We start from the raw sequence: 12500 nt of genomic DNA, 5'->3' as shown, positions 1-12500 counted from the left end.
GGGCCGAGGCCCGCAAGCTGACCAAGCGGTTTTTGGAAGCTTGAACTTTTGGTTTAATGCAAGGAGTAGAGGCTCTAGAGTTTAGACGACCACACTGGTGGCTCAGGGGAGGCTTGCAATCCGATCCGAAAAATGTCAATCAAACAAAATGAAATGCAAACAATTTACTTCAAAGAATGCTAAACGATACAATAAGCAAATCATCTAAGAGAATGGACTTAATTAATTAATAATGGCAGACTGAATTAACACAGGCCACATACATCCGATACGAAAGGCCGACACAACATGACATAGACAGACCCTCCATCTAACCCAGGGAAGGGAAAGGAAGCAAATGAAAAAACCAATATACTCGCAGGGAATTCAAATAAAACAGGAGATGAGGATGGAAATGGAATGGGGTTCAGGCCTGTTTGAAGAGCAGCTTCATCGATACTCGCCAGAGCGGGGCTTGGTGGGAACAAAGGTTCAGACGCTCGGCAGAGCGGGGCTTGGCGGGAACAAAGGTTAATGATGCTCGTCAGAGCGGGGCTTGGCGGGAACAAGCGTGAATGGACCAATCGTCACACTCTGCGATTCCTTTCTCCTTTGATCCATTTTCCTTTCGTCAACCTCCTTCATGCAACACAACAAATCCCTCAACTCAGGAAGTTAATCGAGATCGACTCCTTCATATAGCGTACGCAAAGCCAGTTCACCGCATGAAGCATATAGCGTTTTCAACAGAGACCCAAGAAGCACCTTTTCCCACAGAATACGCTCTTTTCCTTTTTGTCCACCTGCTTCATGCACACTGAATCCTTCAGAAAGTTCGTAGAGATAGAGTCCCTCACACCAACAAGCTCAATAAGCCATTCACGCCACGAGCAAGGATCATTTTTTTACCTCCCCGCCAATAGCTGCTCTTCTTCCTCTGTCCTACCTTTTTCCTGCACTTTCGTCCTTCAAAGAAAAATGGTTGAATAGTTTCCAAAGCTGTTTTGTGCACCACCACCAACAGTCAAAATCACGTGGCGTAAAGGGGAGTGGATATGGGGTAAACTTTAAGAAAAAGGAAAAATAAATATAAAAAGGTCCTATTTGGGGATCCACAGCTGAACTGGCATTTCTTATGCACTACACCCTAAATGACATGAATAGTCGACGCATGCTTTGTAAACGATCGACATTCCCACAAACGCAACAATACATTTATATTGTTATGAATTTTGGGGTCGACATATATAGATTTAGGTAGATCTGAATAGGTATCATGCTTTGTCTGTCGTGCTAGAGAATCTCACCTGTAATAAGTTCTGTGTTTAGCCCGGTTTGTCGGATCAAGGTGTGTCTTCGTCCCCATTACGAGGAATGGGGCCTGATAAATAGTTCTAGGGACTAAGATAATTCCCCTGTGTGTCAGACCTGGTGATCATACCTGTGTCCCTTATGGCAACGCACTCTTGTAGACATTAGATAGGCCCTTAGTGCACACATTAATTAAATCCCCCCTTACAATGACTGACGATAAAACAAACCGGAAAGAGAAACATCATGCAAGGCAAGCAATAGCCACGCCTAGGAGAACGTGTGATTGGTCGGGGAAGGGACAAAAAGCTTCCCCGTGATTGGGGGTAAGGAAGGTAAGGGAGCGACACCGATTGGCCACCAGCCAATAAGACCACGGCCAGGGCGGAAGGCGCGAACATTCGGCCAGTCAGTGTGGAGGGCGCGAAGGAGGACGGAACAAGCGACGCGCTGATTGGAGAGAAAGCGCCAGTGACGTCAGAAGACCGCAAGTAAAACCGCTCGCTCGCCGGCATTTTGAGCTCTTCCCTTGCCTTCTTGTTCCTGGTTCCTTCCTGCCTGGAGCTCTTCCCTTGGCCTCTTGCTCCTGACTGTCCCTTCGCGCTGGGCCTTTTCTTGCTTCGGACTTTGGTGGAGGAACGAGCAGTTCGAAAGACGGTGGAGAGAAGAACGCAGTCGATTCTCTTCCTTGCATTGGTGTGCGAACGACGAGCATACGGGCGAGGTTTGCCATGCAGCGGCGTACGTGGGCCTGGTGGAGCGTGAACGGGGGTGGAACAAGGCCTACTTCCCGCCGACTGGAGCTGCATCGGACGACGCGCTCCAGCCAGATGATCCCTGACACTGCCAGACTGAGATAAGCTCGCATTCACAAACAACGAAACGTTTATTTTCATATCCTCCCATTTGTCTTGTATTTGAAATCTGTGCGGGGACATCCCAATTTAGGATTTAATTTTGATCACTGCGTTCTATTGTTCTCGGGTTCCGTAATAAATATTTCTTGTACATTTTACATCTGTTTTTGGTTGATTTATTCATTGATTTCAGGTTGAAGACGCCTGCGGCCGTGAAGGTAAGTCGGCATAGTTCATTCCGGCTCGTGTATTGGTCCACCATCAATTGGGATAAACGCCTCCATTAAAGCTCGTTTTGGCCATCCGCGATTCCCGGTCTTAACAGAGGGGCAATCGCGCGACAATATATATAGTGCCTTCAGAAAGTATTCACACCCGTTAACTGTTTTTTTTTGTACACCGCTCCTTTCCTATGCCATCTCCAGGCGCTGCATAACATCATTGCCGGGTACCGAAGGGGGCTCGGCAATGACGTGCACTGAAAGGGAGTACTCAGTTTTCACTCCGGTTGTTTTCTTGTTTGTTTGAGGGCGATATCTCAGCCATCCTTTGAGCTAGGAAGCTGGAATTTGGGCACAATAGTGAGCAAATACTTTGTCAAAAACAGTATTATTTTGTTTTTGGATTAATCAATTAATTGATTCGTTACTTAATTATTATCAATTAATTACTTATTTATTTCCTCTTCTGGGCAGCATCTCAGGCACCTTTTGAGCTAGGAAGCTGATATTTGGACATGACGATGAAAGACTCAGTGATTTGACTGTAAAGGCTATTTTTGATTTATTAATTAATCAATTAATCGATTAATTATTTAGTTATTCGATTGATTACTCAATTATTTTTTTCAAAGTTAGATTTGGATGAAACGGTAGTGGTTTAAGTACTCTATTAACCAATTGATTAGTTATTTAATTATTTTATAATTATTTATTTATTAATCATTTATTTATTTTCATTCTCATCTGGGCAATATCTCAGGCACCTTTTGAGCTAGGTAGCTGATATTTTGGACACGACAGTGACCAAGTGATGTGGCTATAAAGGATATTTTAGATTTATTGATTAAACAATTAATCGATTAATTAATCATTGATTTATCAATTAATTATTTAATTTTTTCAATTCATGACTTATTTAATTATCAAAAAGTGACAGCTTCAGGTGAAGCAACGGTGGTTTATGTATGCTATTAGCCGAATTGATTAATAAAATATTGTATGATCATTATTTGTTGATTTTAATAATGCAATTAATCAATTATTGTACACCTCTACCTCCCAATACAGTTTATACGAGCTGCCGAAGGCGTCCCGGCAATGCCGCGCTGGAGGATATTTATTTATTTGGCATGGGGGCGGTGTACTTTTAATGTATCTATACTTGTTTTTACATTTTGTTGTTACAGCCCAAATTGAAAATGAATGAAATTGAGGTTTCTTTTGGTCACTGAGCTACATGTATTATGGAATAAACAATATCCTCTTGAAAAATTTTGCCGGAAATTATTCAACCCCGAGTATTTACCATAAAACGTATCACATGTCTTTCAATCTTGCCAATACCCACACTCACTAGCCTAGCCGAAAGAACCATCTGGCAAACCCTCCTTTCTGGTCTTGCACCCTCTGCTCTTTCCGTGCCTTTTCCCCAAACCCGTCCCTCCCCTCAGGTCTCTGCAGAGCACACATTCCACCAACAACCCCTTTCTGGTGAAATTACCTAAATCCAGGATCACTGCTCACATCCACTCTTTTGTTCCTCTTATTTCCCACCTGTAGAATCAACTTCCACATCAGTCTTCAATCTCACTCTTCCCTCCAGATCTTCATGATAGTTGCTCACCACCATCTCAGATTGCCTCCAAACCAATTCTACCCTTGTTAACCCCACCAAATCCCTGCTCCCAATTTTCCCTCGTTGGAGTTTCCTTCTTTGATATTTGATAATAAGTTTAGTGATGGTTAGAAAACAAAAACAAAAATACAACAAAAACAATGAAAATAAGTGGCAAAGGCATCTGGTGAGTTGGTAAGGTATACACACCTCCCCCATCTACCCCCATTTTCAAACAAGCTAAAGCCCTTACTGTGAGATTGTCTCGCAGCAGCTGCATGATGAGGGTGCTGTCCTTATACGAATCCTCATTCAACGTGTCCAATTCAGCAATGGCATCATCAAAAGCCTGTAGTTAAAAGTAATAATAGACATCAGTATTACAATGAAAAAAAGACAACATTCAGCAATGCATACCCTCAACTGAGTGTGACCTTTCACACACAGGGTGTGCTGTATTAAAATAGGCCACCCAGTGGCACCATGTTAAAGTTTATCTAGGTGCGGACACATACGGACACACTAGCCTCTCCCATCCCTTTGGGAACAGTGAGGCTGATAAGAACAAGAGTTCAATGCAATTCCTCAAGAAGTATTTATGACTCCCTGCGTGTTACAGTGCATTCAGAAAGTATTCAGACCCCTTCACTATTTTCACATGTTATGTTGCAGCCTTATGCTGAAATCGTTTAAATTCATTTTTTCCCTCATCAATCTACACTCAATACCCCATAATGACAAAAAGAAAACAGGATTTTAGAAAGTTTTGCAAATTTATTAAAAAGAAAAAACGGAAATATCACATCGACATAAGTATTCATACCCTTTGCTATGACACTTGAAATTTAGCTCAGGTGCCTCCCATTTCTCTTGATCATCTTTGAGATGTTTCCACACCTTGGTTGGAGTCCACCTGTGGTAAATTCAATTGATTGGACATGATTTGGAAAGGCACACACCTGTCTATATAAGGTCTCACAGCTGACAATGCATATCAGAGCAAAAACCAAGCCATGAGGTCGAAGGAACAGCCAGCAGAGTTGAATGTATGCGAGCAGACGAGACGGCAGACGAGACTTTCCACCTGAGTGGCCAGGACAAGCCAAACAGTTCAATCTTGGTTTCATCAGACAACAGAATCTTGTTTCTCACAGTCTGAGAGTCCTTTAGGTGCTTTTTTGCAAACTCCAGGCGGGCTTTCATGTGTCTTTCACCGAGGAGAGGCTTCCGTTTAAGAATTATGGAGGCCACTGTGCTCTTGGGAGCCTTCAATCCAGCAGAATTTTTTTTGTAGGCTTCCCCAGATCTGTGCCTCGACACAATCCTGTCTGAGCTCTGCAGGCAGTTCCTTCGACCTCATGGCTTGGTTTTTGCTACGATATGTATTGTCAGCTGTGAGACATTATATAGACATGTGTGTGCCTTTCCAAATCATGTCCAATCAATTTAATTTACCACAAGTGGACTCCAATCAGGGTGTAGAAACATCTCAAAGGTGATCAAGAGACATGGGAGGCACCTGAGCTAAATTTCAAGTGTCATAGCAAAGGGTATGAATACTTATGTCAATGTGATATTTCAGTTTTTTTCTTTTTAATAAATTTGCAAAATTTTCTAAAATCCTGTTTTCTCTTTTAGTGTAGCAGCATAGCAAACCTGTTGTGCATTTTGTGATACAAGCACCAAATTTGGCACAAATGTACATTAATATGTTGCGAACATTTTCAGATATTGGGCCACTTGAAATTCCGTAATTTTTTTTTTCAAATTTTTTCAAATTTCGTAATTTCAAATTTTTCGGGTGACACCGTCACAATTTCGGTCTTCGAGGCCGGCCGATATAGTGGGGCGGCTTAGCCCAAATATTCAAAAGAATTGTGCATTTTGTGATACAAGCACCAAATTTGGCACAAATGTACATTAATATGTTGCGAACATTGTGTGGTCAGCAATGAAGACGAGAGTCTGAATTACATGTATGCAAAAGACCTTGTGAACCAGTGAAGCAAATACACGGGTAAGCATGAATTAAATCTAGGGCATGATATAATTTCCATGATGTTTACCTCTACACTCAATGGTGGAAGGAGGTAATGTTTTGATCCCAGCTTGTCTGTATGTCTGTTTGTCCACAAAATTCCAGACAAAGCTTGTAGTAGTGGTAGTTGTAGTGGTAGTGGTGATAACAGAAATTGTTATAGAGAACTGAACTTATATTATTATTATATGCAGAAAATAACTTCATTTCTATATGCCCTGCAGTGGACAGGTTAATTGGTTTATGCACTGAAGGGGTCACCCTGGTGTGCACTGCTGTGTTCTGCCTCACTGAGTTGTTCAGGTATGATGTACTCAGCACAAGCTTCCGGTCGGCCCGGAGGTGGGGGTGCGGGGCCTGTCACGGAACGTCAAAACAAACGGCCTGCCGGGGCCGCCCAAAAGTCGGGCGTGAGGGGCGCGTCCACTAATGGAACGCCTCTCGCTTCCCAGATCGAGGGCCACGTGGTCAGGAGAACCTCGTCCCTTCCGGTCACACTTTGCCTATCGGCCGGCCTCGAAGACCGAAATTGTGACGGTGTGACCCGAAAAATTTGAAATTACGAAATTTGAAAAAAAAAATTATGGAATTTCAAGTGGCCCAATATCTGAAAATGTTCGCAACATATTAATGTACATTTGTGCCAAATTTGGTGCTTGTTTCACAAAATGCACAATTCTTTTGAATATTTGGGCTAAGCCGCCCCACTATTTGTCATTATGGGGTATTGAGTGTAGATTGATGAGGGAAAAAATGAATTTAAACGATTACAGCAAAAGGCTGCAACATAACAAAATGTGAAAAAAGTGAAGGGGTCTGAATACTTTCTGAATGCACTGTATGTACACAAGCAAAAAAAAAAAAAAACACCTTTAGAGGCCATTTTTCCCCGCAAGCGGGGGTTGGCCTTTTTCGGGGACCGTGGTTGTTGTTTTTTGGTCCCCTTTTTGAAGCAATGTTTTAAGGCCGGATGCCCTTCCTGCCGCCAACCCTTTTTGTCGCCTTTTTACAACAAACAGGGAATTACCAGTGAACTGGTACTCAATTTGCCGACCTCGGAAGGATGACAGGCTGAGTCAACCCCCCTGGCGTTAATTCAGCGATCGACCGGGATTCAAACCCAGGATCCTAGGATCCTAAGCTGGCACCCTAGCCGCTAGCCCAACACCACACAAGCAAGGAGAAAGGAGAAAGTAATTGAGGGAAACGGAGAAAGGGAAGTTCAGAGGCGTTAAAAAGGGGAGAAGTTAAGGAAGAGGAGGTTCGGAAGAGAAACGAGTGAGCGAATGGGCATGCAAACATTCGGGGTTGGTGTGGTGAAAAGGACCAACTTTTCAGCTTTTGAAACTTTTCATAGACATTTCCTGTTACTTCAGTCAATCATGTAAGAATAAGGAATACATAAAGCAATTTGTATGGGGTTTTTATTTTTTTTTTTGCCCAAAACAAGTCAATTTAGGATCATTTGTCATATTCACTTTGCTGATATTTATAGTGGATGTTGAGCAACCAGTATCTATTTTTATGGTTTGCAGGTTGTGATGTCCAGGAATCAGATAATCACTTACAAGTTTAATGTTAATAAAAAACTTAATTCCATGTCTATACACCAACTATACGACCACTTCCACAGCATTCCTCAAAGCTTTAAAATGAGACATCGATGACATTTCTTACATCACCATACCACTTTTGCCAGTTTGCAAGCTTCATCTGGAGAATTGAGAATTTCATAGAAGAAGACAGAGAAGTTTAGGGCGAGCCCAAGGCGTATGGGGTGCGTTGGGCTCATATTAAGCTTGCTAATGTCCAACGCCTCTTGGTATGAACCCTGCGAACTGGTCACAATTTCTGAGAAACAGAAATGGCAAAAAAGCAATCGCTAAGGCACTGTCACTGCAAAGAATGCAAACATTCAAACAAACCAACCGACCAATGCAAAGAATACGCCAATTCTAATATTTTGGTGTTTCTACTTTATGGATTTTCCAAGATGGTCATAATACATCAGGCAGATATGTCTTCTATCAGTTACCACAGATTAGAATTAGATATTAAAGACCTAAAGCAAAAACGACTAATGACAGTTCACCCATATGGAAACCAATTACAGCACAGCATACCCAAAACAAATTGTCTTAATAAAAAATATATATATATAAAAAGAAAATAATATACACACACATATATATATAGAAAATAAATTCTTTAAAAATTCTTTTCTTAAAAAAAAGAAATAGTACTCTTTTGTAGGGGAGGTCCGGGGGCATGTTCCCCTGGGAATTATTGAAAAATTGATGTCAAAATATGCATTTTGGGGGTGATCTTGTCCAAATTGTAACAAAAAAAAATCTGTGAAAAAAAAAAAATGCAGGAAATTTATTACTTCACCTGAACATCCATTGCTGGGAAGATTATTTTCAGTTAGTACAGCATTTTAATATTTTATATATATATAGATATACCCTACTTGCCAAATACACACACCTTTAAATATTCAGGATAGTTCATCTCTGCATGGGCAAAGAACAGTTCAATAGAATCCTCAATGGCTTGCATGTAGTGCATATTGCAATTTAGAAATTCATCTGGCCAAGTATGAATAAAATTATTTTATAGTTGTGATAACAACTATTGACTGTGTACTTCCAAGTATGGTTTTCAACAATCTATTCCCCTTTGAAAAGACATCGACCTTCTGCCCCCATGTCTTCAGCACACAGTAAAAGTATAGAGATGTTAGTGTTATGGTACTGAGAGCAATTTGGCAGGAGAGAAGAGTGAGAGAGGGGGAGACAAAACAAAAATTAAGAGACTTGCTGTTTGTTGAAAACCTTGCCAATGTTTGGTCTCCAGAGTACAAGGTACAATTTTCAGAGAAGTTTTAGCATTTTTCAAAGAAGGCATGAGAAGGTGCCCATGCACACATTTCTCAGGAAGGAGCTACATGCCACACCTTTCGTGTGACCGTAGCCTGGAAGAAACGAGGCATTCAACTTCTTCGCTGGGGTTACACAAAGCTCTCGATTGAATCCAATCAAGCCAACGATGGCTCAAACCAAGAAGCGAAATAAAACAATTCACTCATTTCCTTATAAGAAATGGCTCTACGATTACAGGGCAGAGCCTTGCAATTATAATGGCAATGCCCTCAACAGCAGATATGTTGAATAGGATTGGTAGTCCATAGGCCAAGATGATCAAAAGGCTTCAGTTTGAGTTCCAGAGTCCACACCTTGGGATTTCCTAATATTTGGCAGGGGTATAGTGTAATGTGTAAGTAAGTGCTAAGCAATGTTTGCTACGTTCTCACTTACAAATTGATGATTGTTGCACATTGATGAGAAATGTGTTCAAAATAAATCAATGAAATGTTACATGCTGCAAGAACATTAAATGACAAGGAAAAGCAGAAAGTGAAGAAAAAAAAAAGAAAAATAATTACTTGGGCCCAAAACAGTTTCATACTCGAGGCCAACAATGGGTGCAGAACAAGAAGTTAAACCATTGAACGAGGAAAACCAGTTAGGTGTCTCACCGTTACATGGCAAGTAAGACATTTTGTTATTTGCTTCCTGCCTCGTGATTCCACATACATGATATCTTGTGTGATATTCAGCATCCTCCTGTGAAGATCAGAGTCTTCAACATGGACAAAGGCTCCCTAGTGGGGCTCAATCAACCCTCCTACTACCCAAGTTAGAAAATTACACAGGTGAGATGGCACCAGCTTTTCAGAACTCTGTATGGTGAGGTGATCAAAACTTTGTGGCCATGGAAATTTTATTGTAGGCCCTGCATCAATTTTCTCGAATTAGGCTGCTGCAAACATTTCGCTCAGGGTAGCATGTTTCTCGATGCTGTGGGGAAAGTGGAATCCTTCGGAATCAGGTGTGCTATCAGCTGGAGTTAAATAATCAAGAGCTTCTAAAATATTTTTTTCCCTCCTCTACCAGAACTCTTCAGTTGACATGTTTAAAAATTCTCTCATCTTGGAAGGTGGAGGCGATGCTGCAAAAAAGCAGAGCTGGAATAAAGACTTCACGAGTCAGTTCTTCAGAATGGTAATTTTGCAGCTGCTAATTTGAATTCCCTCTGTTGCTCAGTGCCACAACTTGACTGATGTACCTGGTGTTGCCCTTGTAATAGGAATGGTGGCAAAAACTGTGTTGCCTCTGTGGCAATGCAGTCTTTACCTGGGATCTGTAGAAAGAGTTCCTCTTTACCTCCACCACTGAAGGTGGATGGAGGTTATGTTTTCACCATGTGGCTGAGAGCATGATATCTCAAAACGTTGTGGACAGATTCAAACAAAACTTGAACAGGTTGGGTGTGTGTGTAACAAGGACAAAGAGATTCGATGTTGGTGAAAAACCAAATCAGGATCCAGAGATGAGAACTTCTTAATTTTTTTTTTTAAGCGATTCATCACCATTGAGAGGTGGGGCCAAAACGATATGTAGCAGGATATTTCAAAAAGTTGCGGAACAATTAAGCCAACTTGGTGGATGGGTTGGGTAGGTGACAAGAACAAGCAGATTCGATTTTGGTTCATTGCTTTTATCGCTTCCTCAACTTCCTTCTCAGTTATCTTCTCTGCCGGTCCTAAAACTGGGTTACTCTCGATGTTGCCACCCCATTCATTCTCTGCATTCAACAGCATTTGCATATATCTCTTCCATCTTCCTTAAATTGCATCTGGGTCCACAACGATTTGGCCCACTTCATCCTTCAAGCAACTCACCCCCATCACATTGCACCTCTCTTTCGCTATCTGCTTTGAAATCCTGAATACCGCTCTCTGACCCTCTTCTGAATGCAAGCATTCTCTGACCATTTTCCTACATGCCTCCTGTGCCTTTGCTACGTCTTTCTTTGCAGCCTTCTTGGCTGCCTTCAAACTTTCATGTTCTACCTTTTCTGCCCCCGTACCCTTCGCCTTCTGCCACTCCTTGAACTTCTTCCTCTTCTCGTCAATCCTCTTTCCAACTTCATCATCCCACCACCATGTTTCTGAGTGCCTCGGTGGTCCTTTTGTCCATCCACATACCTCACCAACGGCTCCCAACATTATCTTTCACTAGGGCATGCCCGTACTATATATAAGCTAGGACGTGCCCGTACGTGGGTGCCCGTTCCTTGCAAAAAAAAAAAAAACTGCAAAAAAAAAACAATGGTTTGGTCCATTCGCAACGACCACAGAACCCCCCCCCCCCCCTCTATTTACATGAATGGTTTGGTCCATTCGCAAAGCCAAAGCGAACGACCACAGAACCCCCCCCTCTATTTACATGAATGGTTTGGTCCATTCGCAAAGCCAAAGCGAACGACCACAGAACCCCCCCCCCCCCTCTATTTACATGAATGGTTTGGTCCATTCGCAACGGCAAAGCGAACGGCGAACGGCTAAATCGCCATAGCTCGGTAAGTACTTGTCCGATTAATTTCAAACCTTGAAAAGGCACATCCTCGGGTCCCCAGCAATATACCTGGCAAGTTTCAAGTATATCGGACCGGTAGTTGTCGAGAAACAGCGGTCACAGACAAACGTACAGACGTACAGACGTACAGACGTACAAACGTACAAACGTACAGAGATTACTGGAATTATAGATAGATTGACATCCAACCAATTTCAAGCTCAACCACATCATCCTCTGCCATACTCAGCCTCTCTTTTAATGCCTCCCTCATTGTCACCTCTTTCAATCTCCACACCTTCATTCTCGGTTGGTACTTCACCCGCCGAGCTCTCCTCGCACCTTTCACCAAGTATTACTTGGTTGTCCAAGTGGTGCTGTGAAACAGCCTCCTCCCCCGGGATAACCGTTGTGGCCCGGAGGTGCCCCCCAATCTCGACTACGCACCATCAGGTAGTCAACGGTTGTCGTCGACCCACCTGACGTGTATGTAACAAGCTTATTATCCTCTTTCTGGAACTGAGTATTACAAATCAACAAACCAGATCCATCAGCAAACCCCAAAATCCTTTCACCTTCTCCATTATATATAAAAATAACCACCTTTAGAGGCCATTTTTCCCCGCAAAGCGGGGGTTGGCCTTTTTCGGGAACCGTGGTTGTTGTTGTTTTTTGGTCCCCTTTTTGAAGCAATGTTTTACGGCCGGATGCCCTTCCTGACGCCAACCCTTTTTGCCGCCTTTAACGACAAACAGGGAATTACCAGTGAACTGGTACTCAATTAGCCGACCTCGGAAGGATGACAGGCTGAGTCAACCCCCCTGGCGTTAATTCAGCGATCGACCGGGATTCGAACCCAGGATCCTAGGATCCTAAGCCGGCACCTTAGTCGCTCGCCCAACACCAGGGTCCATTCCTCATACCATATCCGTAACCCCCATGAACTCCCTCAAAACCGTCCATACTCCTTCCCACATGGCCATTTAGGTCTCCTCCTACCACAACAACTTCCTCATCTTTCACGTTTTCCATCAGCTTTTCCATCACACACCAGAACTT

At 42.5% G+C, this 12500-nt stretch overlaps 1 protein-coding gene across 6 annotated transcripts in view; it reads right to left on the bottom strand.

The window, feature by feature from the left end:
* LOC137436580 (14-3-3 protein beta/alpha-1) overlaps window positions 1–12500 on the bottom strand; it is a 49691-nt gene that overhangs the window by 1641 nt on the left and 35550 nt on the right. For all 6 annotated transcript variants that reach the window (XM_068130504.2, XM_068130503.2, XM_078786575.1 and 3 more), the window contains exons 4-5: window positions 7709–7872; window positions 4237–4332 (exon numbers count right to left, since the gene is read on the bottom strand). In XM_068130504.2, the coding sequence (XP_067986605.1) occupies window positions 4237–4332; window positions 7709–7872 (260 nt within the window). The remainder of the gene's footprint in view (window positions 1–4236; window positions 4333–7708; window positions 7873–12500) is intronic.

Source organism: Myxine glutinosa, chromosome 11 (genome assembly GCF_964187855.1).
Source record: "Myxine glutinosa chromosome 11, kmMyxGlut1.1, whole genome shotgun sequence".
NCBI lineage: Eukaryota > Metazoa > Chordata > Myxini > Myxiniformes > Myxinidae > Myxine > Myxine glutinosa.
This window is presented reverse-complemented; position numbering and strand designations above follow the sequence as displayed.